The sequence below is a fragment of the Mustela erminea genome, chromosome 1, assembly GCF_009829155.1.
Source record: "Mustela erminea isolate mMusErm1 chromosome 1, mMusErm1.Pri, whole genome shotgun sequence".
NCBI lineage: Eukaryota > Metazoa > Chordata > Mammalia > Carnivora > Mustelidae > Mustela > Mustela erminea.
The window spans coordinates 145,633,722-145,661,605 of NC_045614.1; the positions used below are offsets into that span (position 1 = coordinate 145,633,722).

Genomic DNA, 27,884 nt, shown 5'->3' on the forward strand with positions numbered 1-27,884 from the left:
CCAAAGGGCTTTTTATATTTGCGGGTTATATCAATATTAATAGTATTAATTATTAAAGTAAAAATTTTGAAGTTAGTAATTTAAAAACAATAAACTCATTACTTATTAACATACATAGCATATTTTTAAATGAAAAGGGACTATTCCAAAACAAAAATAATTTAGATAAGACTGGCATTGTTTTACATTTTTGCAAATTTCTTTAATGTTTGGCCCAAGAGATGAATTCTGAGTCCTCATAACTGCTTTTTCATTCATTCTGTTGATAAGGTGCTTTGATATAGGTACATAAGGATTAGTTCTCACACAGATATGTAGTTGGGAAACCTAAGGAGTATCTTAATAGTCTTTTTAGGTAACTGTGTGTAATTCTTTGGTACAACAGAATTAAGCAAGGATTAGTTTATTAAAGGATAACAGTTACAACATGGAACTTAAAAATGGTATGAGTGAGCTTTTTGTACTCTCTTGCATTAAAATCCATTGGTGTAGCTTGCACATTGAATGAATATTGCGCTTATGCATAATTTTATAACATCAGTCATTGCTTATTTGGAAAATACTGGTTCATTGAGTTACACAGATTTGCCAGATGTTGATAACATTTCATTATATAGTATCAAAAGTTTATATTCTTTGATAGTACTGCTAATCTTATTAGAAAGGCATTTACATTTTGGGAAGCTGCTGTGCTCATGGTGTCACATACAATTTTTAACCCACTGAGCCACCCAGGCACCCCCAGATACAAGTTTTCCAACATTTTAATTTTTGCTTGAAGGTTCAGATTTTATCACTTACAACAAATCTGTCAATTATTTTCCCTTGAAATAGCTGTACTTTGTTAATTTTTTAAAAACATCTGCCACTCAGTCATGAATAACTGATTGTTGGTCATTCTTTTAAGTAAAAATAGCGATGCATGGTGCTAGTTGAGCTTATAATCTCAGTCTCACAAGTCATTTTTCTCTAGATAGCCCTCATATTTTGGTGTGGAACGAGAGTATTTTGATGTGCTCTTCCCATCACCGGTGGTTTTGTCCATAATTCCTTTTTGTGGCATTACTATAGATAAAAACACAAATAAGGTCTTAGCAGTATTTTGAAAACAGATTTGTACATGCTGCCGAGAGGGTCCTGGGAAACTCTAGGACCTGTGGGCTACACTTTAGAAAACTGTTGCTTTAACTATTTTAAAATTGCCAAAGAGTTATTTCTGTATTGCTAATTATAAACTGAGCTATGGAAAGTAATGAAAAGTTACATGCTTCTATTTAAGAAAAATGCACAAGAAATATGTCGTTTATGCTTTGTTGATAAGTTAAAGCTTTTGAGTCTTAACAGTGATCTTTAAATGAAACTTAATAAAATTATCTTATGTGCATACTGGAATTACTAATCATTTAATTAGCTCTGAACTACCTGGCAAGCAAAGTTTTAGTTTCATGATAAAGTTATTAGTTCAGGGTTAAACATCTTATAATAGCAGTCTTTCAGTAGAATGACATTTCTCAGGGATGCTTATAGTATTTTATAGAGTAAACCATTTAATAATTCTTAGTAATACAGTGTGGGAAAGCATTTCTTAATCAATAAAGTACTTTTTATTAATACGTAGATTATTTAATACAATAGTATGCTTCTGTGACCTTGAATGCTATATGATTTTGCCCATTTGATTTTAAAATTGGTTTTGGAATGTTCTCTGGTTAACTAGGTTTCAGAATCTGACCATTTGTCTTTTAATTAAAACATTTTTAAAGGGCAAAACTCTGACGGCCATTGCAGTTATTCTTACCAACTTCCATGATGGCAAACCTCTTCCTATTGAAAGAATTAAAAAAAGTCAGCTGAAGAAGGTAAAGTTGAGTGTGTTTTCTCCCGAAGTCCCTGGTTCATTTTAATTTTGTCATTAAAAAATAATTTGCCAAAAAATTGATAATATCCAGTGTTTTTAGAGAAATGATGAATGGCCTCTCTTATGTGTTGCTGTAAGAATGAAAGTTGGGTACTGTGTTCTTGGGGGTAATTGAGTAATATATATCAAGAATCTTGAAAGTGTTTATAATCTGTGACTCAGTAGTGCCATTTCAGAGAAATTATGTAAAGGAGTTATCAGAGGGGTGCTTGGGTGGCTTTGTCAGTTAAGCATCTGACTCTTGATTTTAGCCCACATCTTGACATCAGGGTTGTGAGTACAAGCCCTGTGTTGGGCTCCACACTGGGCATGGAGCTTACTTAAAAAAGTAAATTTGTTTAAAAAATAAAGAAGTAAGTAAATCATCAGAAATCCATTTTTTTCCAGAGATAAAAGTACGGACTTTTTCCTCTATGCATTATTTAAGGCAGAAAAGAAACTCCTTCCAATAAGTTCTATTATTATATAGCCTTAAAATTTAATATTTTGTAACTATAAAATCCTATTTTTGAAGAACGCTTATTTTTATATTTCTTAGTTAAAAGAAAAAAAGAGGCCAGGGACAAATTTGTGAATAGAGTTGAGTCTCATTTTATTTATTTATTTTTATTTATTTTTAATATTTCATTTGTTTATTCGAGAGAGAGCGAGACAGCATGCACGAATTAGGGAAGGAGCAGAGGGAGATGGAGGAGCAGACTCTTGGCTGAGCAGGGAACCCGATGCAGGACTCAATCCCAGGATTCTGGGGTCATGATCTGAGCCAAAGGTGGACACTTAACTGACTGAGCTCCCCAGGTCCCCTGGGTCTCATTTTAGAAAGGTGTATTTATGTATGTATTGAGTCTGAATGTAGTCATACATAGTGACAATCATGTCCTAGTGATGATAACAAGGGTGACTTTCTTGATACTTAATTTTTATATATTTTTTTACATATTGCATATAAACATACTTCACTCAGTTTCTAAGAATAAAAAATGAATTAGTTTTATAGAAAAAATAAATTTTATTAGAATGAAACAGTTATTTTCCATTTTCAGCTTAAAATTCAAAGAACTTAAAGTAGGGAATAACAGCAAAAAGCATATATAAAATACCTCTTTTTAAAAATTTTTTTATGTGTTTTGACTTAATTTTTGACTTTTTTTTTAAACTACTGCTCTTCTAATTTTTTAGTTTTCAAAGAGGCTGTGTATCAGTTTCCTGCCACTGTTTATTCAGAGTCTGTATTATTAATTTCTGCACCTTGGTTGCATTTCCTACTTTGTACTTTTGTTGGAGTTTAACTCTATTGTCAAATATCTGGGATTCAGTTCCTTACCATGAGTAGTTTTGATACTTTATATCCTGTTTTTCTTACATTTTGTTATTAAAACAGAACACTACCACCCAAGACAACTTTCAGCTTCAGTAGCAATTTTTAGCTTAAAAAATTATCTATTACCAATAAGGCCTCCCCCGCCCAACCCCGAAAATCAGCCATGCATTTAAGGTGTTATGTAGCAGGAAGGTGTTAGTGTTTCTGCTTTGTCAAATTTATTGAAATTGAGGCTGAAAGTGTGATTTCCAACTAAGAATTTATTGCAACAAAAATATTACAGTTTTAAATAGATTTAGCTAGTCCAAGCTTATAGAGTGAAATGTCATTGATTTAAGTTCCATTAGTTTGGAGTGTAATATGACTTGATAGATTTGGATGTTGTAGAAGGCTTAATTTTGAACTCTGTGTAGAAAAAACTTGCTGAGCAAAATCATTTCATATAAAAGAATAATGAGGGACTCCTGGGTGGCTCAGTGGGTTTAGCTTCTGCCTTCAACCCAGGTCATGATCTCAGGGTCCTGGGATCGAGCCCCTTGTCAGGCTCTCTGCTGAGCAGGGAGCCTGCTTCCCCCCTCTTTCTGCCTGCCTCTCTGCCTACTTGTGATCTATTGCTCTCTCTCTCTCAAATAAATAAATCAAATCTTTTTTTTTTTTTTTTGAAGATTTGATTTATTTATTTGACAGAGAGAGATGCAGCGAAAGAGGGAACACAAGCAGAGGGAGAATCAGGCTTCCAGCTGAGCGGGGAGCCCACTGTGGGGCTCGATTACAAGACCCTGGGATCATGACCTGGGCCGAAGGCAGACAACTTAATGACTGAGCCACCCAGGCGCCCCTAAATAAATACAGTCTTTAAAAAAAAAAAGAAAAAGAGTAATGAGCATCCTTTATTTCTGGATGAACTGTTAGGTTCTTTTTTGCATTTGTTTAATAAATGGTTGAACTAATTATTAAAGAGGAGTACATAGAACATTTGATGAAAAGCAATTTTAGTATCAGTTTCTTATATTGGGTATTGTATATTAAGTGATGAATCACTTCAGTTCTACACCTGAAACTAATATACTGTTAACTAACTGGAATTTAAATGAAAACTTGGAGAAAAAAATCAGATCATTTATCGAGCTTGTGAAAAAAAAGTAAAGAAAGGTGTAATACTGTAATGATAAAAATGGCAATTTTGGACTGCAGTGTGTTAATTTTATAATGCCTATGCAGTCTTAATGTAAATATTTGACATTGATTAAAATAAAATATCCTCAGCTCTGAAAAAATACAAATAAAAATTACTTAAAATAACTATTTAACATGATTTCTAGATATGTTATATTTAAACTTTTCAGCTTATTTAGACTCATACCATTAGAAGGGGATGGATCTTTTCATCTACATTTCTAGTAAAACTTGTAGGATTTTAGAAGATGTTTCAAATTATATTTTTTTAATACTAAAATTATCCTTTCTTATCCCAATCTCAGCAAAAATTACTTTGTACTCCTGCTGCCCCCCAGTCCTAGTCTCTACTTGATATGACTTAATCACCTGCCTTTCTTTTTTAATGGGAAGAATTAAATTCACCCCAATTGGCCTTTGTCATTTGTACCTTAGAATGAAAGAAAGATCAGAGGAACTCTACCCTTTCAGACTCATGTAAAAATATTTTTACAAAGAACTGTAAATTTTTACTTCTACAGAAGTTTTGGTATTCATGTATTCTATATGTACACTGATAGATTTTGAAACAAAGGCATATACATGAAGGGAAAAAGAAAAAGTCAGAGTTGGCAAGAAAATCCCTAATAGAGTATGATAGGAGGTACTCTGAAACCTGTACTCTTGTGTCTACCCACCTTGGCAATTCTGGAGACCAAGGATGGCAGTGGCAGCCTCATTAAAGATAAGTTATTTACTGAGTAGGGACTCTTGGCTAAAAGTTAGTAGTCTGAGAATTCCTTTTAATTCTAAAGTAAATTTCCATTTCATGTTTAATGTTTCTTACAGTAATTATATGCCATTTATAATTGAGTTTTGCTCTTTGTATTCCTTTTGAACAGGTAAAGACCAACTAGTTTTCTCTTTTGAGATACCTGTGAAAACATTTTTAATCTATTTGTTTATTTTTTCCTCTTCGCTTAATGCACCTCCCCGCATTGCTCCAGAATGGAGTACCAATCTAAGTAATCTTTAATATGTAAAGTAAAGCAATATAAAGGATGCATTTTAAGTTTATTTAAAACTGACAGCAGTGCTATGTAAGAAATATGCCTTTTCATCCAGGAGTGTAATGTTAACGATCAATCTATGAAACTTGGAGGAAGCAATACCAGTGAAAAGGCAGATGGACTAATCAAAGGTAAAGTTTACTTTTGAACATGATCCTGTATTTACATTTTTCCAGTCTGATGATGTAATTGCGCTCTGGCTTTGTAATATGTAAAAATTTTAGGATCTCTTCTAAAAATCTCATGGGAACTGGTAGGAAAAATTTCATCAAGGAGGTCACGATGCAATTGGGTGGTTGTACACCAGTTAGAGAAGCTGAGGAGAACATTTTGGTTGAGAAGAAATTACATGAAAGGGCAGTAAAAACAAAACAGTAGGAACATAAGGCATATTTTGTTCTGAGACCTCAGAGAAATTTATGGTAATTGTAATGTACATGGACAATAGCAGATAAGCGTAGAAAGATAGGTAAGAGCCAAATTGTGAAGTAGAGGAGAACTGAAAAGAGATCTCTGGATTTAGCAGTTACATAGCTGATTTAGCAATAAATTCACAAAATTAATCTTTGAAGATTGGTTAGAGTGGAGCAAAACCAAAAACATTTTAAGATCAGTAGGTGAAGACTTGGAAATAACAGTTGTTGTTTATTATGTATTTTGCTAAGTTTGAAATAGAAATGGAGAAATAGTTGGAGATGAAGGCACAATTGAAAGAAATCCATGGATAGGAAGAGATTTGGGGTACTATGTAGAGAATTTGTAGGCCTCTGTGGGGGCAGAGGGATCAAGAGAATAGATAGGTGAGTGAACGTTAGAAGGAAAGGAGGAAGTAAGGTTGATGGAAAATACAGATAATTGAGGGAATAAAATGTAAGAAAATTAGCAGTTTATAGAAGATAGCATTCAATTTTCTTTGTGAAGTGAAGTAGATCATCATCTGGGAGTCAGAGGAGTTAAGAGTCTAAGCACAGGTTCCAGTATGGTGTAGACCTTTGTGGTGAGTGGGTGGAGAGAGGAGCTGGCCGATTGAAAGAACAAGAGTGAAGATATTTTAAAAAGTTGAACTACTGATTTGGAAAACCAAGGTTTTAAGGATACTGCTAGTGGTCAAGACAATTTACTAATACTCTGTATATTTGTCCTTTTCTTTGAAATGAAAGGATCTAGATGTAGTGGAGAACCCAGTATTTCAGATGTCAAGGGAAAGAATAAATATCCCAAGTCAGAATTGTCTAGCTCCCGCCCTAAAAGGTAAACTTTGCTATGGTTTGATTGTATGTAATGTTTGTTTAAACTCTTTCTCCATTTTCTTAGATATAGGAGAGAAATATAACCATTTATCTCAGTTATATAGTTCTTTCAAATTCATTCTGTTACTTGAAACTTCCAAAATCACTGACTTAGGCAGGTAGGTGTTCTCATTTTATAGGTGAAGAAAAGTAATACTAATCTATGAAATAAGTGAATTGGTAGTTAATAATTACTTATCTTTCTACTACCTTTTTTCTATTTCTTTCACATAGGAACTAAGATCTAGCTCCTAAGGTTGTTTTTTTGTTGTTGTTGATTTTAGAAGAATTTTCTTTATATTTTGAGGGGATGAAAACAGACCGCTATTAGATGATTTGATAGAAGTGCTCTTTGCTCATCGCAGTTGTCATTTCACCTTTAGAAATAAGACGTGATGAGGTTTTTTATGGAGAGTATTATATTAATGTAAACTAGAGGGAGAATTTGAATAAAATACATAATGCTCCTCTGATCTTAACTTGAATCTGTTAACTTTATAAATTTCATTTACCCTCAGAAGTAGGTCTACATACTTGGCTTTTTATATATTGTCTGCCATAATATCTGTAGGTGGGACCACAAAACTGAGTCTGTATTAGCTAGTCCAGTAAGGATCTCAAAACTGGGGCTTTGTTAATTGTTTTCTGTCATTAATACCTGTCTAAACTGAGCACAAATCCAGGACTCCTCAGTTTCTCATATAGATCTAAAATCTTACAACTCTGAACTGACCACTAGCATGAGAACAGCACTGTTAGATTCACCAAATAAGATATAAAGGACATGGAAATAGTAATGAGGCCGTGGAGGAAAAAGTAATAACTAACACACATAGGATAGTTAATACATGTACGTTTACTGTGCAACAGGCACTGTTTTAGGGACATTGCATATAGTAACACATCTTATGAAGTGAATTGTATTTTTATTTCTGTTTTGCAAATGAGGAAACGGGCATAGAAGAATATTAAGTGACTTCCCTAAAGTCACATAGCAAATAAGTAGGGGAATAGAAATTTGTATCTAGACAGTCTGACTCCAAAGTCCATTATTTTTAGGTGCTTAATCACTGTAATGTAGTGTTTCTACACAAAATACATAAAATTTTTCATTGTAAGAGAATTGCATTTTTGCATCTTAGCTGCTCATTTCATTATATTAGGAGTATTTCCTTTGACAAGAGTTACTTTTTAGTTATACTTTTATATAGATATTTTGTTTTGTTTGAATATTAAGCCAAATATTAAGCTCAGTATTAAAAATGAGTATTATTTTTAGGATGGTTGACTTTTTCAAATTTAATAATAGTGGTACTGTATTTTGTGTAGTAAATGCATCTGCATATAAAAGCAAAATGCTTTTAGCAGATTTTGCATACACTTGTCAGATTTTCCTTGAAATTTTTTCAGAAGATAAACAGGCAACACAGAAGCATTTATACTGCATGTATTAAACCGATGTTTTTCATATCCCATTTTGTTTTGGTTTGAAAATATTTGTGTATACTTCTATTTTAGAAGAAAAACTGCTATCCAGCACACTGAAAGCAGTGATTCAGAGGAAAATGAAATAAGTGAATTGCCACAGAAGATGAAAGGTAGTATGAAATGGATTTGATTTTGATAATATGTCTTACATTCTAATTTCCTAGTGTGACTCTTTTTGTGTTTTATTTTGTTGTAGGGAAACTGAAAAATCCACAGTCTGAGACTAAAAGAGTAAAAGGTATATATATATATAAATCTCAGTATCCATAATCTACACTTAAGGATTACTTAAAGTAAAACTCCATAGGTTTATATTTATCTATCTTGGATTCTTTGGTAATAGGTCTTACACTTGATTGCCATTTACACTTATCAAGGGTGGTAAATGAGGCAAATTGAAAGATTAATTTCAAATTAAAATCTAGCAGAAATATTTAAACTAACTTTAAACAAAGTAATTTTTACTACTTATAAAATGACTCCTCTAAAACCTTAATGTGAATAAATTTTAATTATAAAAGTTGGGTGGGAGCTCCTTGGTGTTAGTACTGTTCACTTTGTCATATAGATGTAAAAACAACCAGTGAGTATCATTACTTTTTCCTATACCTTTTAAACATAACTCTTTCTTTTCTTGTAAACTAGATCATACTGTATTACTAATTAGTTGAGAAATTATATTATATTTGGAAAATTACTCATTACCACCAGCTGATAATATGAAAATTTGGCAGCCTCATCATTAGAAGTCAAACATCCATTTCCTTGAAAATATTCTTCCACCTGGAAGCTGAATCACTTTGTATATGGTTGCTCCTGCTTTCACATCTCTTCCTCAAGAGAAGTAACACTTTATGACAAGTGACTACATTTCTTTGTTGAGCAGGAATGATATGCTATGTCAACAATTTTGGTCACCAGATATTTTGGGTTTTTTTGGATAATATACACTCTTAAGATTTGGAGTATGAAAGTGTTATTTTTATTTTCTATCCTCAGGAGGTACCTGTGCCTCAGCATAGGATAGAATAAGTTTCCAAATATCTTAATGATTCTGTGGTTTTATTTCAGCAGGATCTTCTAAGGTTAAAGAAGATACAGAGTTTGTATGTGCACTTACTTCATCTACCCCTACAACAAAAAGGAGAATGTTGAAAAAGGGTCAGTAAATTTCATGGTTTTTTAGCTTCTGTTTTTCAACTTAAAACTTTGTTTTTCAATTTTAAAATGTTTTAATGACAGCAGTTAAGAGAACATGTACAAGAAGTTTAGAAAGTAGAGAAAAGAAAAAGATAATTCCATTTTTCCTGGAAGTGCATGTTTATATATTCTCCTAGTACCTTTTCTAATTCTACTTATTTTATTTAGGTAAAAAATAGATGGAAAAGAGGTCCTTAAATCATCTGAGTAACAGAAATGTTTCCTTCTACTGAAGGCCCAGAGCAATTGATGGCTCTTTAAAAGCTAAATTATTTGAATTTATTTAAATTATAATAAAGACTCAGTTCTTGGTATGAGTAGAATTTGTTTTTCATTTATGAATGTTAGTCATCTTTATTATAATTTTATATTTTGTAGTTCAGAGGAAAACATTGCATAAGAATCTAAATATTTGAGAAGGAAAGAGTTTGAACCCTAAGGTTAAGGAAATCTGGGTCTAGTTATTTTATCTCTGTAACTTGGTCTCCTATATCTTACGTGTTGGGGATATACCATGCAGAAGTCTATTTTCATGAAGTTTATGACTAATGATGGGAAAACATAAACAAGGGAACATACAATTTTAAATAATGGGAATTGTGAATAAAATAAAGGGGGATAGTGAAATAATGATTGATGAAAGGGTCCTGTTTAAGGAGATGATATTTGGCCCAACACAGAATGATGAAAAAAGAGCTAACTTTTGGTCTGAGAATTAATTAATTGAATTGAAAATATAGGCATTTCAGATAGAATACTCTTAACCCTAATTTTAGAAATTTTAAGAAACATGGAATTCTTTTTTTGAGGTAAAATTAGAATTCAGATGTAATTAAGTTCATCTCAAAAAGTTCTTTCTTGCAGGCTCATAACATAACTTCTACTATAATAGAAGAGAAAAACTTTAAAGTCATAGCTGTGAAAAAAAAAAGTAACCACATTTCTGCAAGAAAAACAGAATAGAAACAAAAATCAGTGAGTGGAGACAGAAATGATTGTGCTTTCTTAAATAAGACACAAAAAGTCATAAAAAATTGATAAAATTCTCCTACATTTTAAATTATCATGCATCAAAGTGTAACATAAACAAGGTGAAAAATGATAAGACTGAAGAAGATATTTCTGGTTAAATGTAACTTAAACAGAGGATTAGTATCTAGAATGTGTAAAAAAAACCTCTGCAAATCAATTGGAAAAAGACAGTCCAGTAGGGGAATAGCTACTAAGAATACAAATGCACATTCTAAGGAAAGTAAAGGTAAAGAACCAGTAAACATAGGGAAAGCTGTGCAGATAGAGTCAGTCACTGTAAAAATCAAACTAAAGGAACAGAGATACCATTTCACCCGTTATATTTACAAACATTTAAAAACCTCACAGTGCCATGTATAGGCAAGATTGGACAACAACAGGAACTCTTATGCACTGTGGATGGGAGTAAATTACTATGGAGAGCAGTTAGGCAAGATATGATGAAGATAGATATATCATCTAGATATGTAGAAGGACACATGAAAAAGCAGTTTTCACTGCTGTGTTACTTTAGAAAAATATTGGAAGTAATGTAATACTGTCCAGTAGGGGAATGGAAAATAAAATTATAGTGTGTCCTTTCATAGGCTGCCTGAGTATTCTTGCAACATGGCAGCTGGTTTCCTCCAAAGGGAGTGGGCAGAGAGAGAGAGGAAGAGAGCACCCAAGACAGAAACTGCATCCTTTATAACTTAATCTCAGAAGTGGTATACCACCACTTTTGCTGTATCCTGTTTGTCACTAGTAGAGTGTGGGAGGAAATTACATGAGGTTGTGACTGTACAGATTCCAAAAACTGCATAAAACAAATGCTATCTTAATGAATAACTTAAATACATATCAGGAGATACTCCAAACTTTTTCCTTGTATTTACTCTCAATCATAATTCTCTACCTCCCCTTATAAGTAAGCACTGTCTGGATTTTAGTTGTTTAAAGGGACAAGGTTAAAAATAATAAATTGACAAGGTAAAATCTAGTTCCTATTATGTCATCATGGCTGGAAACAGTAGTCTATCTACTTCATTTTAATTCTTCCTATTTTCTCTTTTCATGAAGGCATATATTGTCATCTCTTTATTGACTTCTTATATATGAGAATAAAACTAAAGACTGTTTCAACTGATTCATTCTTTTCAGGAGCATCTGCAGTGGAGGGTTCAAAGAAAACTGATGTTGAAGAGAGATCAAGAACAACACTGATCATCTGCCCACTTTCTGTGTTAAGCAACTGGATTGTAAGTCTTGACAGCCTTTTAAAAATATGACATAATTTATATTTTAGTAATGTATAGTAAAAAGTGTTCTGTTAGAGTCATTCATTGGGAAAGATAAGCTAGGTCAGCACGTTAAGTTAAAATAATTGTTAGGTGAATTAGGGTTTTATTTGCTGAATAAAAGTAATTATTTGAAGATTTATAGTAGAGAAGGAAACATCTTTTTTTTTTTTTTAAAGATTTTATTTATTTATTTGACAGGCAGAGATCACAAGTAGGCAGAGAGGCAGGCAGAGAGAGAGGGGAGGAAGCAGGCTCCCTGCTGAGCAGAGAGCCTGATGTGGGGCTTGATCCCAGGACTGTGAGATCATGACCCGAGCTGAAGGCAGAGGCTTTAACCCACTGAACCACCCAGTTGCCCCAAGAAGGAAACATCTTTAATTATTATCAAGATTAGGTTTGTACTTCTTCCTCTGCCATTTCTGTCCCACAAGGTAGGAAAGATACATAATTTAAGGTTGCTTTATTTACAAATTATTGAAAACTTTTCTAAGAACTACACTAACTTCTGTGTATAACAACTTGTAGCATTTACTAAGCTCAGTTTTTCCCTAAGTTCTTTTAATTGATTTTCTCATTTAGTCCTCACAACCATTATTCTCACTTTCCTGGTGATCAAATTGAAACACAGTAATTAAGTAATTTGCTTAAGATCATCCAGCTAATAAATGACAAAATTAGGATATAGTCTCCAACATACTGATTCTAGAGCCTATGCTTTTAAGGCTACCCACCAGAAAGCTTTTTTTTTTCTTTCCAGATTGCTTTTCTATTCTAAAATATTACATTGGAATGGAACCTCTTGATATATTATTTATAAGGAGCAGCTTGGTTAGATTTCCAGTCTGAGCTTCAAGCTGCATGTTAAAATGAAATAATGGCTCTATTAGGAAGTATTGTGAACAGAAAGACTGCTGGACATGAACTTCTATTCTTGCCACGTCCAAGGTTGTTGCATCTCTCCTGACCTTTCCTCCTCTAATCTCAGAGATGGAAGAGGTCCTAGTCTTTTTAAGATCATTACCTTAGGTCTGTACATTGGATTCCATCTCTTCCCACCTTTGCATTTTATCTGTTATTTTTTCTTGTCTGGTTAGTCTTTTCCCACTGACTTTTTCATGAAACATACTTGGATCTTTTTTATTTTTTTTGTTTTTTATATATTAATTTATTCATTCATTCATTCATTCACTGAGGGAACATAAGCAGGGGGAATGAGAGAGGGAGAAGCAGGCTTCCCGCCAAGCACGGAGCCCAATACGGGGCTTGATCCCAGGCCCCTGGAATCATGACCGGAACCAGAATCAGATGCTTAACGACTGAGCCACCCAGGCGCTCTAGAATCTTTTTTAATTTTGAATACTTCCTCTTGATTATATCTCACTTTTTAAGTTGCTGCTCTTATCCTTTCCTTTGCTGTCCTCTCTTTTGGGGTTTAATTTCCACTTTGTGCTTTTATTTACTATTTAACTTGTAATCTGGCTTCTGCCACTTTTTCTCTAAATTGCTTTGGAAAAGATTAGTAGTTATTGTCTAATTGTCAGATTCTATGCTTCTTTCTTCTTGACTCTTACATACTCTTGTCTTGTTCTTTTTAAGTTTTTGGTGTATTTTTTTTTAAATTAACCTCTGATTGGTTTGTCGTTTTTCCTCTTAGGACAAGAGTGAGGTTTAGTTCTTTCTTGGTCTTTTTGGTCTTTTTTTTTTTTATTCCAACAGAAGTATTCTCTTAAGAAATGTAGTACATTTTGGGAAGGCCAATACTTAGGTACTAGAATGACAATTTGAGGGTGAGGTTTGCAAGTATTAATGGGGATATAAACAGTAGAACTGTGAGCTTGGTTTGGGGATATGTATTTTAAAAATGGGTCATCAGGGGACGCCTGGGTTGCTCAGTTGGTTGGACGACTGCCTTCGGCTCAGGTCATGATCCCGGAGTCCCGGGATCGAGTCCCACATTGGGCTCCCAGCTCCACGGGGAGTCTGCTTCTCTCTTTGACCTTCTCCTCACTCATGTTCTCTCTCAAATAAGTAAATATAATCTTTAAAAAAACAAAATGGGTCATCAGTATTTCATTATAATTTTGTATGTGGAAAACAAAATTTTAGATAATAGAAGCTTCAAAAGGAAACTCCTTGGCAAAGTCTTGCCTAAATGAGATTATAGAAAAAAAGTGATTTTTAAGGATGAGGAATGGTTGGGCTTGTTTGGATTCCTGGTCAAGAATTAGAATTTTGTGGCGTGCCTGGGTGGCTCAGTTGGTTGAGCGTCTGCCTTGGGCTCAGGTCATGATCCTGGAGTCCCAAACCAGGCCCTGAGTCAGGCTCCCTGCTAAGCCAGGGAGTCTGCTTCTCCTTCTGTCCCTCCCCCTGCTCATGTGCACATACATACACTGTCTCTTTCTTTTATTTATTTATAAGTAAATAAATAAAATCTTTTTAAAAAATTAGAATTTTGCAATCTTTCAATAAGCTACTCTCTTTCTAGCCCCCAAATAAATGTCATAGCACCCTAGTGAGCTGGTCGAACTACCTTATCATTCTTTTTTTGTCTTTAGATAGGGGAGAGTCCATTTAAAGGTGTAAGATACCAATCCCACTTCTAGCACATACTTGTTCTAGATATTTGGACATGTTATCTTCACAAGAGAAAATGAAATAACACATATTTTATTCACATACACACACACACACACAAACTGAAGCACAGTGACTAGAAACTCAATACTATCGTTCTTTTTCTCTAGAAAGTTAATTTTTTTCTATTTTAGGTCTAATCCTGCTACAGATTTGTTCTGTTTCATTTCAAGGCAGCCCATTGACTCAGTTTTCTCATATTGAATTATTTCTCTTTTTCACCAGATTTCTTAATAAAATTCTGTAAGTTTTTACCTTTACTCTTTCATCTTTTATCCTCTTTCTTAGTATTTTTGCCTTTACTATTTCAGTTATTATTCTCTCTTCAGCCCACCCTAATAGTGTGGTTTTTTGCTCCCATCCTCGCTAGAAACTGTGAAGGCCTTCAGGGACCTCATTGTTACCATGTTCAGTGAGCTCCCTTTTTCTTTTCCTGGGCTCTTTTATTTTTCTTTTTGTAGTATTTTATTATGTCTTATTTTTATAAGCCATCTTTAAACCTTTGTGTAAAGAAGGGAATGAACATAAATTACAAGTTAAAAAATCAACACCGTATTCCATCCTGAAACTTTGCTATTTTCCCCCTCCCCTACCCAATTTTGTTGCTTCCCCAATTTTCTGACCACTCTTTTTCTTCCATGGTTTCTATTTAGTCTGCCTTCTTCTGCCCACCCCCACCTTAAAGCGTGGTATGGTTTTTGAAACAGGAAAATTTTACTTAACAAGATTCAAAAATTTCATTTACTTAACAAGATTCAAAAATTTCAAAAGTCTGCCACATTTGCTTTATTTTTATTTTTTTATTTGCTGCAATATTTTAAATTACCCCAATAAAAACAGGCCCACAGTTTAAATACTGCTCCGGTAGGTTCTGCCCTAACTTCCTTTTCTCATTATGTATGTTCTTAGAAAATCTTTCTCATTCCTGTAGCTTCATGTACTATCTGCTGATAACTTCGTTAAGTCCATCTCTCCATTGTATTACAGACCAGTATTTTACTTTTCCTAGTAGGGGCACCTGGGTGACCTAGTCTGTTTTGTCCAGTTCTTGATTTTGATCAGGTCATGATCTTTGGGGGTCCTGGGATTGAGCCATATCAGCTCCGCACTTGGCAGAGAGCCTCCTTGGGATTTATTTTCTCTTTTCCTCTTTCCCCCTCCCTCTCTCCCACTCTGCCTATCCTCCCACTTGCACATTCTCTCTCTCTCAAATAAATACATCTTTATAAGTAAATAAATATTTCTAATTTACATATCCAGTCATTGTATAGTATTCAAAAATTTTAAATGTCTAAAATAATAATACTATTTCTTTCTCATTTTAAGATTTTATTTATTTGAGAACATGAAAGCATGAGCTAGGGGAGGGGCGGATTGAGAGGGAGAGAGAGAATCTCAAGCAGAACATGAAAGCATGAGCTAGGGGAGGGGCAGATGGAGAGGGAGAGAGAGAATCTCAAGCAGAGAGAGAATCTGCTCAAGCAGATTGTTGAGCACAAACCCCCAACATGGGGCTTGGTTCTAGGCCCCAAGAGCATGACCTAAGCCAGCCAAAGTCAAACATTTAACTGACCGAGCCACCCAGGTGCCCTATTTCTTTCTCATTTTTATACCCACTTTCCCCTTCTTTTTTTAAACTTCTTTATATCTTTATCATATAGCTTCTAGGCACTCACTTAAAGTATGAGAGTCTTCTTTGTCTCCCCCCCCTTTTTTAATATCCCATATTTAATTAGTCCTCAAGTCCCATTAGTCCCTTTTTCTTGGTTATCTTTTACCCATTCTTTTCTTACTTCTGGTACATGAGGGCTTTATTTATCATCTTTCATATGATAGGTTCTCCATTTTATTTTTCTGATTTTTTTTTTTTTAAGTAAAGATTTTATTTATTTGAGAGAGAGAACAAGCACAGAAGCAGTGGGAGGGGAGGGGCAGAGGGAGAAGCAGATTCCTCGCTGAGCAGGGAGCCTGATGCAGGGTTCGATCCCAGGACCCCAGGATCATGACCTAGGCTGACAGCAGACACATAACTGACTGAGCCACCTAGGCGCCCCTCTCTGGTATCCTTTTTATTTTTTTCCAATCTAACCATGATTATTATTTTTTTTCCCCCCCTGCTCAGAATCTCTCAGACATGAGAGAAAAAGGCAAGTGTTTTAAACAGATCATGTCCTCAGAGAGGGCTGGGACCAGGTCTTTTTTTTTTTTTTAAAGATTTATTTATTTATTTATTTATTTGACAGATAGATCACAAGTAGGCAGAGAGGCAGGCAGAGAGAGGAAGGGAAGCAGGCTCCCTGCTGAGCAGAGAGCACGATGCAGGGCTCGATCCCAGGACTCTGGGATCATGACCTGAGCCGAAGGCAGAGGCTTTAAACCACTGAGCCACCCAGGCGCCCCCAGGTCTTATTTTTCTTTTTAGCTTTACTACCTTTCTGTTGATAACCTGGTAAATAGTAAGTCTGTGATAAATGAATGAAAGTGGATACTATCTTGAATCTCTGCCTACATTCTTGAAAATATTGCTTGTTCTTTTACAGTTTAATTTTGATTTTACAAACTTTACTAACTAGAAGCATTAAAGATCCGATCTGTTAAAATACTAAATTAAAAAAAATAATTACAGTTTTAAAGAAATTTGGTTATTTTTCCTCCTAAAAGTGAAGTGGCTGCTCATTGGTAGGGTTAAGCAAAATGTATGTAATGTATTATTTCTGCATATATATCCATTTTCCTGACAAGATAATAATTAGTATTGTTACTATTGTTATTTAGCTTAGATTGTAGGAAACTTGATTTTATGTAATTTTAGTAGTGATCTGTGTACAGGACAGTAGTTTATCAAACTTTTTAAGTTATTTCTTATTTATCTGTTTATTATTCTAAATATTTCTAATTTTCTTCTAGGACCAGTTTGGACAACATATAAAAGCAGATGTGCACTTGAATTTTTATGTTTATTATGGTCCTGATCGTATAAGAGACCCAGCCTTGCTTTCAAAACAGGATATTGTTTTGACTACATACAACATTTTAACTCATGACTACGGAGTAAGTATACCGAGACTCATTTCAGAAGTTGAATGTAAGAAGTAAGCTTCAGGTTTCAAAAGTGTTCTAAAATTCAGACTTTAAATTCTAGGTTTAAATGGTAGCCCTGCTGTTTCCTAGCTGTGGTCCTTTGAGCAACATACTTCCCAGCCTTGGTGCTTCAGTTTTCTCATCTGTAAAATAGGAGTAAATAATACTTCATAAGCTTTTGGGCATTTAATGATGTATGTATATAGTGCTCAAAGCACTGTCTCCCACCTAGTGGGTGTTGATATTAAAGAATAATAATTTGTGTTTACCAAATTACATGAAGTGTACCATTTTACTTTCCTGTGTTTTTTAATTCACATGAAACATTTATTTCAGACTAAAGGTGATAGTCCATTACATAGCATAAGGTGGCTAAGAGTGATCCTGGATGAAGGACATGCCATCCGAAATCCGAATGCTCAGCAGACAAAAGCTGTACTTGATTTAGAAGCAGAAAGAAGATGGGTATTAACAGGTAAAAATGTTACGTTTTTTTTAAAAAATTAATTCTCAAATATGTATCATTAAGTAAGTTTTAGTGAGGTAACTTTGTAAACTTCACATGTATATAAAGTTTGTCCATAATTAATCATGAAAGTCTTTTAATAAAGTATTTTGACTTGTTTTTCACAGTTGCCTATGCTGTGGCAACATTTGAATTATAGTCAGTTTATGGAATAAATCACTAGACTTTTTTTTTGAACTTTGAAAATTCATTAAACACTTAAATTCTCCAATCAGAATTTTGATTTCTCTGTTTCTTATCTTGAAGCCAGGCCTGTTTGCTACTTGTGACACCTCTACTAGGACATGGGGAAGACAGTGTAAACTCAGATTCATTTTTCCTTCTTGCTAGTACTGCTGATTTAAAATCAAATAAACAAATGTTCTTGGATAAGGAGAAAGTTGAATTTACTGGACCTATGGTCTTTTTCTTTGTTAGTATGGCAGGTGAGAGCAAAAATTATAGCAAAACTTCATTTTGAGATTACGTATATGTTTAACAATGGATTATAGTTATACCTTGATAGTGAGTGGGTGTTCTTGGTGCAGAATGCCCATTTTCAACTCTTGTTTCCTCTGATTGGGTGAGATGAATATTCTGAATGGATACACTATAGAGTTACAACAGTTTTCTGTTATTTTTAGGTACTCCGATTCAAAATTCTTTAAAGGACTTGTGGTCTCTTCTTTCCTTCTTAAAACTGAAACCGTTTCTTGATAGAGAATGGTGGCATAGAACAATACAACGTCCTGTCACAATGGGAGATGAAGGAGGACTTAGGTAAGTAATCTCATGTAAACTGATTAATATTGGCAACAAATAACTGTAAGCAGCTTGAACCAATTGTCACTTTATTATTTTAACTTCACTGTTGGCTTTCTTCCAAGAGCATTTGTAGCTTAATGTCTTTGGCTCTCAGAGCCTAGTGATTCTTGTTTCGGGATACAAGGATTTCTAACTACCACTAAACATAAGCCTCACCTTTCTTTGATTTTAGCCAAACAGAAAGGAAAGGCAGAGCTTTGTAGTCTTTGTGTGTTGCTGTTGCCCTTGAAATCACCATTAATTAATTAAACAATGACAGGAAAAACTGTATGCTCTGAGGATCTAATGTGCATTAAATTTTCACAACTTATATAGCTTTTATATAGTGGTAATTGAATGGTATGACATACACTGGCATCCATAAGAGTTTAAGGAAGAAAGTTGTTTCTCATGGAGACAGATAAATGAAATTTAGCTTGGTATGGTAGCTATTTCACAGGGTACTGGCTAATATGTGGCTTAAGGTTTTTGCCTAGAGCAGTGATTTTTAGAGTTTGGGATCCATTAGCAGGTCGTAAAATCATTATAAAGATGGCATCAAACATTATAAAAGAAAATGAAATAGTAGAAGATTTAAAGAAATTTAAATTGTCACACATTATTTTGTGAAAGGTTTCTGTTACATGTGTATGTGTTTATATATATGTATTTGCTGGATGGAATAAAATGTGTTTCTTATTGTGGTTATAGCGAAAAAGGTTCAACAGCCACCAACCTAGTTTACAGAACTGTCTGCTTGATTCTCAGAATCAACTGTGTAAATTCTAATTTAGGAAATTGTATTTATATTTCAGTGTTAGGAAAAACCTTTCCTTAAAAACCTTTCTTTCTATTAAAGAATTGATGTGCCTCCTTTTTTTCTGATGTTGAGAAGGCAGTGTAAAGATTGTAGAACCCAGAAGGCATTTCTCCCTCTTCTGAACTGTCACATCATGTTTGAATTTTTTTTGGCATCTTTGTAAAAATTATTTTTGTACTTCGGTTTTTATATTACTGAAAAATTTTTTTGAAGATAAGATCTTTCCACATATTTGTTTTATGATATTTAGTATAATGCCTTGTACTTTGTGTAAGTACTTAAGAATGTGAATGTTGAATATTAGGTGATATAGTTGACAGAAGTGAGAAATAAGTTCATGAATAGAACAAAAAGAAGGAGAAGCTAAGAAAAATAAAGACAGGATAAAAGAAGATTAAATTGTGACAGGTACTGAATTGAGGGCAATGAATGCATTATTGTTATATTTTTCTATTGGTAGAATATATGTCTGATTATCAGATTGGATAAGACTCAAAACAAAGGGATCTTTTTAAAAAAAAAACGTGACTTTGCTTCTTAAATAGTAGTGATATATTATTCTTTTTTGTTCTTGTTGAATCAACTTATATAGAAATAAAAGGTTATGTAATTATTTATTTTATTTTGACTTAGGCGCTTACAATCCCTAATTAAAAATATTACCCTAAGAAGAACAAAGACAAGCAAAATCAAAGGAAAACCTGTTTTGGAGTTACCAGAACGTAAAGTATTTATTCAGCACATTACACTTTCAGATGAAGAAAGAAAAATTTATCAGTCTGTGAAAAATGAGGGCAGAGCTACTATTGGAAGGTATGGAAAAAAGAAAGCTATTTTAGAAAATAATTTTTATTTTCTTTCCAATTTAACTGAATAGTATTTTTTAGAAATGTTAGGAAAGTCTGAAGTATACAGAAAGATAACTTGCCTCTTGATTTAAATTTCTTTTTACAAATTAGTTGAAGTAAATGAAATAGTATTATAATTTACAGGTGAGTAATTCCTTAAGTTAGGAAAAAATTAAAAGTTTACATGAAGTGGCAAGTTCTGAGTGGCTAGTGAGAAGACCTTGCTTGCTTCTATTCCTGGCTATCAGGGGAATAGATACAAACATTGAGAAAAGTACATATAGCGAGAGATAATAAACCTATTTAAGGAACAAAACCTTGGGGAATGCCCATATTTAAGAAATAGGAAAACAAAGAGAAATTACCATAGAAGATTCTGTGAAGAACAGAATTAGTAAGAAAAGTAAACTGTTGGGAGAATCCCATGAAAGCATAGTCAAGAAAGAGGGAATGGTTAATAGTATCACATGATACTATTAGAGACTTAGAAAAGCTGTTTAATTTGGTGATTCAGAAGTTACCGGTATAAACTCTTAGCATAGTTTCACCAGAATACTGAGGTGTGGACCACAAAGAAGTAGCAGCAGTAGGTAGGGTGAGACCATTTTTCATGACGTTTGCAGAAGGAAGAAGAAAGTAAGACTGGTACATAGGACTGATAGTTGGTTGCTCTATCAATTTTTTTGCATTTTATTTGGGTAAACTGCTTTGAGGAGAGACCATGGAAGAGACTACAGATAGAGAAGAGAATAAAGCAAATTGGTGGAGAAAAATGAAGCCTAGTGGGTTGTAAAGAGTACAGTCAGTGAAATATAAGGCAAGGGTATCTACAGGGAAAGGTGATGGGAAGTTAAGGAAGATCACAGGATTACAGCCATTCTAAAAAGTTGTAAGGTTCTTAATGTGGGCTTAATAGGCTTTCTGTAATATTGGATATATGTAGAAGTCAATACGACTTTCCAAACAGCACGTGAAATCTTGGGAATAGGAATTATGAAGTAGATAATAAAGGGATTGGGGATTGGTAGAAGGTAAGAAATTCTAGTTGAGGCAAGAACATGTTCGATGTGAGTGCCCATGCACCAGAATGGGTAGAAGTGAAGGCAGAAGAGGGCAGAGAAAATAGGGGAATCTTCAAATTTAAAAACTTCACTAGAATACAAAGCAGTTTTAACAGGAATTAGATTGAAAAAGATTGTTCTAACTAAGCAAGTGATTTCAGAGTTCAAAATCTCAGTGGTGTTTGAAATTTTCTTCATATTCATTCTGTCAACCAAAATGTAATATGTGCCTGTGTAACACATATTGGGATATAGCATTAAAAAAACAGACAAGAATCTCTGCCCTCAAGGAGTTTATATTTTAACGGAGGAGAACAGACAATTTTAAAAAATAAAATTTGATGGAAAAAAATTAAAGCAGAGAAAAGGAATGGAAAATGGTGAAGACCTTACTGAGAAGAGTCTATGTGGGAAAAGATCTAAAAAGAGAGTGGAGTTAGGAGACATTTCAGGCAGAGGGAGCCACAAGTGTAAAGCCTCTGAGTTGAAAGAATATTCAGTGAGCTTGAAGAACAGCAAAGAGGGAAGTGTTGCTGGGTAATAATGAGCAGGATCTCATGATGTCAGAGATTGGAGTGGGAGTACATGACAGTTTCATAAGGCATTGCACATATTTCAAGGACTTTGGATTTTACTTTTTATTAGATTAGAAAACTTTGAAGGGTTTTAACCCAGGAGAGTGACATAATCTTATTTATATTTTAAAAGGATCACTGGCTGCTGTGTTAAGATTGATATTCTAGCAGTAAGGGCATAAATAGGGATGAATGGCAATAAAGAAAGAGATCATGGTGTTCACTACAGTAGTAGTAGTGATGAAGGGGGTGAAAAACAGTTGGGTTCTGTTATAAAGCCAGCAGAACTTCCTGACTGATGTGGTATGGGGAGTGAGAGAGAGGAGTCAAAGGTAACAGCATGATTTTTCACATAAGTGTGACTGGAAGGTTGGAATTACCATTTGCAGAACTAGGTCTATGGGAGGAACAGAGGTTTTTTTCAGGGAAGATCCGTTCAGTTTTGGGCCCATTGATTGCATGATGGCCTCTGAGATTTCTAAGTGGAGATGTCTTAGAAATCTAAGTGGAGTTAGATACAAGGTTAGAGTTCATGGAATGTTCTTGATGTAAATTTGAAAGTCACCTGTGGTTAGTCACCTGATGGTTAGTTAAAGCATGAAACTGGATGAGATCACCAAGAATGAGTGAAGTTGGAGAACAGGTCTAACAAGACAGGAATGGCTAGTGAGGTTGGAGGAGGCTTCTGCTCTAATTATCTGGTACTCAAAAGGGATTTGTTAAACTGAAGTGCTGACTAATTAGTGTAATAAGTGACCATGCCAGGGAATAGACTGTTTGTAAAGGTTATTCTGTTTGAAAAGTTTGAGAAGAATAACTTTATTGAAACCTTAGAAAATAGGTTATTTTTATTCTTTTTAATACGTAGTACATTTAGTAACATTTACTGAGCACTTTTTAGGTGTTAATGCATTTATTTAAGTGCTTTATATGTGTTTTTTAAAGATTTTATTTATTTAGGGGCACCTGGGTGGCGGCTCAGTTAGGTGTCTGCCTTCAGCTCTGGTAGTGATCCCTGGGGTCCTGGAATTGAGCCCTGCGTTGGGCTCCTTGCTCATCCGGGAGCCTGCTTTTCCCTCTCCCTCTCCCTGCCACTCCCCCTGCTTGTGCTCTCAGATAAATGAATAAAATCTTAAAAAAAATTTTTTTTTTAAATTTAATGCAAGTGCTAGTGGGGGGGTGGGCAGAGGGCAAGGGAGAAAGAATCTCAAGTAATCCTCTGGGAACAGAACCCAACACAGGGTGGATCTCAGGACCCTGAGATCATGACCTGAGCTTAGACCTGAACTTAAGCCAAGAGTTGGACACTTAACAGACTGAGCCATCCACGAGCCCCCTAAGTGCTTTTATACGTATTAGTTAACAGTAATCTTAAAAAGTCAGCACAAGGATTACCCACATTTTAAAGATGAATCTGAAGCACAGAGTAGTTTAGAAACTTGTACTGTGTTGCACAGCTGGTGAATGACAGCTGGTATTTAAATTCAGGCAGTTTGGTTCTAGAGCTTATAAGTTCAACCTTTATATTATATTGCCCCTTTATACTGTTGATTATTTAGAATTGTTGACATAGTATTACTAATATGTATAGGATACATATTCTAATAATATACTAATATTACTAGTATGTGTATGTATATATATATATACACACACACACACACACATATACACACACACATACAGATATATTACTTACCATAATCCAGACACTATTCTAAGTATTTTCCATGTATTAGCTTCTTTTAATACAACAGTCCTATGAGGTATGTATTATTACCATGCCACCATTAAAGATGAAGCAGCTGAAGTTAAGAAAGGTTAAGAAACCTACCCAAAGCTTCACAGTTAAATTGGCAAAGCCAGGTTTTGAACTTAGCCTAGCTCTAGAGTCTGTGCTCCTAATCATTAAGCTGTACTTTTTCGATTGCTTTAATATATTTAAGTATGTGATAGACTTAGTATATAGTATTTGAATCATCCATTCTTCCTTCAGAAGCCTGTACTGTCATTGTTCTGGTGTACTTCTATTGAAAAACCTGATTTTTATTTATTTATTTTTTAAAAATTTATTTATTTAACAGATCACAAGTAGGCAGAGAGAGAGGGGGGAAGCAGGCTCTCCGCCAAGCAGAGAGCTTGATGCGGGGCTTGATCTCAGGACCCTGGGACCATGACCTGAGCCGAAGGCAGAGGCTTTAACCCACTGAGCCACCCAGGCGCCCCAAGAAAACCCTGATTTTATTTTATTTTTCTGGAAACATATACCATTTAAATCTGGATTCCCCCACCCCACCCCACTCCCTTTCCTATCAGGTTTTCTTTAAATGTTTTCCATTATTTTATCTTCATGTGTGTAGGATGTTCTTTGTTCCATAGGTAAAATTTTATTCTTATGTTTTTGTTTTTCTTTTTATCTCTTATGTTGACCACGTTTTTTTTTTCACAGTGGTTTGTCTCTTTTATGCTGGTTTCAGTGTGGCTTTCATTTTTCTGATGGTTCACTTTTCTCTTTTACACTACTGAGCTGTACCAGCTCATTTTTCATCTCTGTTATTTCGCTGTGATGGTAAATCATGGCAGTATCCTTGCTCATAATTTTTATTTGCTTTATGGCAGCATTTTTTGATGAATATTCTTTCACTGCCATTTGTTCTCCATTGCTCTTTGCTGATTATTACTTATATTTGAGTATCTTGAGTTCTGGCTTAGTTATTTGCAAGAGGTTAATATGAATGGGGTGAGAAGGCATAGCGTGTCCCAGACTAATAGGAAGTATCCTTGTTAATTATGTCTCAGGGTTGTAGCTGAGTTGTTTCAGGTTTTATTCGTGCTTACACAACAAAGATCAGAAGCTGTAGGGTTCTTTATAATGTGGACTCTAGTGCCTATAATCTTTTCTGAAAACACAGTAGGTTTGCTATGTTTCCTTAGTTAGCTTGCCTTCTAGCCTCGATGTAAAACTTGTCCATGTAAGTTCAGACCACAGCCATGCACCCTGGTTTTGTTTTTGCACATGAAGGATGTTGATTTTACCTTCAGGGCTTGCCATCTATTTTGAAGAATTGTTCTCTGGCAGGTCTGTTTGAGATCTGGAGTCCTGTCTCTCAGCATCTTCCTATCCAACTTCTTTTGCAATTGGCAGCCATTTCTGATATATATTGCTTTATGGTTACAGTCTCTTGTGGTTTCATTAAAGATAGTTTTGACGTGATTTCCAGAGAAAAGAACAATGCCATTTTTATTCCACCGTTTTAGAATAGGGAATGATATTTAGAGGCCTTCATAATATTTAACATTTTTTACCCCTAGGTATTTTAATGAAGGCACTGTCCTTGCGCACTATGCAGATGTCCTGGGTCTTTTGCTTAGATTGCGGCAGATTTGTTGTCATACTCACCTTCTTACAAATGCAGTGTCTTCCAGTGGTCCCTCAGGTAAGTAGATGTGATTTGTTTACACTATTATATTTGTCAAGAATATTTAAATCAGAATGAAATTTTTTGTATGGCCTATAGTGTCTTATTTGTCAAATGGACATTGTTTTTAGGATAGGACGTAAGTGGAATATACTCACAAATTCTTAGCAATGAAATGGAATAATAGTGATGTCTTCCAGGTGTCTTCCAGTTATACTCTTAGGTGATTGTTTCAAATTGGATCTGCCTTTTTTTCTGTGGTAGTATGTGCAGATTGTAATGATGCTTTTGTGTAAGATGCATTACGTGGGTTAGCTACTATTTCAGCTTCTGAATTTTCTTTAAATTTAAATCATGTTTGTCTCCTGTGATAAAGGAAGCCTAAATAAAGACTACCCAAGTAAAACTTTTCTCTATATAAGATGAACTTGTCTAATCATATTACAAATCTTGCTGTGATATTAATTTTTCAGCCTTTTCTCTAGGAAATGATACACCTGAGGAACTACGGAAAAAGTTAATAAGGAAGATGAAGTTAATTCTGAGCTCAGGTTCTGATGAAGAATGTGCAATTTGCTTGGATTCTTTAACAGTTCCTGTCATAACACATTGTGCGCATGTCTTTTGTAAACCCTGTATTTGCCAAGTCATTCAGAATGAGCAGGTTAGTTTTGTACTAGGTACATATTCAGTGTTTGACAGAGTGGTACACTAGTTATTCTTGAGTGTAATGAAACCTAAGTCCAACAACTAAAGAGTTTTGCACTTGGATTTACCAGTGCATGTTTTATGGTTAATTATGTATGTCAGTATTTCATATTGATATATTTCTTATAATTAAGCTCTTTTAAACATGAAAAGACAGTGCACTTTTAGAGGCATGATCAGTTAGTATCCTAGTTCTGTTGGTAAGATCATTGCTGTCTAATAAATAGATCAATAATGTGAGACACAAAGGTAATTTTAAATTTTCTAGTAGAAAGAGATGAAGTTAATGACATTTTTATCTAATTTATCTAAAACATAAAAATTACTGAGATAATATGCATGGTTTTTTAACTTAAGTGTTCAAAGTCTGGTGATATTGTAAACATAGAAAATATCTCAGTTTGGCTTCACCATATTCAAGGGCTTAATTGTCTCACTTGTTTATTGGATAAGGTAGGCCTGGATTCATATGTATGGTATAATTTTTTGAAGTGGAATAATCCTTTAAGCAGTTCTTCAGCAGAGGTAGAGGTGTATTTGTTTGTTTTTAAATATTTTCATTGGCATACGTATAGAAAAAAATGCACAAGTCATGATTGTACAGTTGAGTGAATTATGAAGTAAATACATCCATGTGACTACTATCCTGGTCTCCTTGTGTCCCCTTCTAATCAGTTACCTTCTCCCTGCTCCCTAAAGGTAACGGCACTATACTTTTGACATTGTTTCAGTTTCAGATTTTTTTTTTTTTTTTTTTTGGTAACGGTATTTGGTATATAGTAATGTAGGACATATTAGCATGTCTTGGTACAAATGGACACAACAAATACTGCTTTGAATGAGTCTGATAGGATTTAACAGGTCTACACCAGCTTTATAAGCCATTAAGAAGGATATTTTTTTCTTCTAAAAAACCGTTCCAAATAGTGTGCTGTATTGTAGTTAGGTTCAAGATACTGTTACTCATGGTTTCTTTATTTGTCTGCAAATAGTACAGTTCACCATAAACAATGTAGGAGTTAGGGGTGCCAACCCCCTGTGCAGTTGAAAATCTGCATATGACTTTTGACTCCTATAAAACTTCTGTCTACTGTTGACTAGAAGCCTTACCAATAACAGTTAACACATATTTTTATGTTATATGTGGTATTTACTCTTTGAAGTTTTTATTTAAGTAATCTCTACAGCCAATGTAAGGCTCACACTCATGACCCCAAGATCAAGAATTGCATGCTCCTCCCAGCTAAGCCAGCTTGGTGCCCCTATATGTGATATTCTTAAAGTAAGCTAGAGAAAATACTAAAATGATAAGAGAATATCCATTTATATTGTTCTCTCTCTCTCTCTCTCTCTATATATATATATATATATATATATTTGTATATACTATATATAATATATATTATCATATATAAGTACTATGCTATATTTATTGAAAAAAATCCCACTATAAGTGGACCTCTGGAGTTCAGACCATGTTCCAGAGCAAATTGTATTATAATACTTGTTTGAAGTTCCTGCTGTTAGTCAAGATCACATACCATACTTTAGCTCCCTTTTTTACCCAGTCCCACTTAACACATAGGAATCTGCCTGGAGTTCAGCATGTACAAATTTATCTTAAATGGATGAATCTAATAAAAAGTCTAAGAAAGCGTTAGCTATTAAGGATATAG

The 27,884-nt window shown here is 34.3% G+C and overlaps 1 protein-coding gene across 7 annotated transcripts in view; it reads left to right on the plus strand.

Annotated features, from left to right (window-relative positions):
- Positions 1 to 27,884, plus strand: part of HLTF (helicase like transcription factor) — a 54,289-nt gene that overhangs the window by 17,077 nt on the left and 9,328 nt on the right. For 4 of the 7 annotated variants that reach the window (XM_032346060.1, XM_032346066.1, XM_032346073.1 and 1 more), the window contains exons 8-20: positions 1,764 to 1,859; positions 5,520 to 5,595; positions 6,625 to 6,715; positions 8,272 to 8,351; positions 8,438 to 8,479; positions 9,313 to 9,402; positions 11,614 to 11,711; positions 17,295 to 17,438; positions 17,805 to 17,943; positions 18,618 to 18,753; positions 20,231 to 20,410; positions 25,394 to 25,518; positions 25,974 to 26,164. In XM_032346060.1, the coding sequence (XP_032201951.1) occupies positions 1,764 to 1,859; positions 5,520 to 5,595; positions 6,625 to 6,715; positions 8,272 to 8,351; positions 8,438 to 8,479; positions 9,313 to 9,402; positions 11,614 to 11,711; positions 17,295 to 17,438; positions 17,805 to 17,943; positions 18,618 to 18,753; positions 20,231 to 20,410; positions 25,394 to 25,518; positions 25,974 to 26,164 (1,488 nt within the window). The remainder of the gene's footprint in view (positions 1 to 1,763; positions 1,860 to 5,519; positions 5,596 to 6,624; positions 6,716 to 8,271; positions 8,352 to 8,437; positions 8,480 to 9,312; positions 9,403 to 11,613; positions 11,712 to 17,294; positions 17,439 to 17,804; positions 17,944 to 18,617; positions 18,754 to 20,230; positions 20,411 to 25,393; positions 25,519 to 25,973; positions 26,165 to 27,884) is intronic. The other 3 variants (XM_032346091.1, XM_032346083.1, XM_032346099.1) reach the window with 3 other exon arrangements.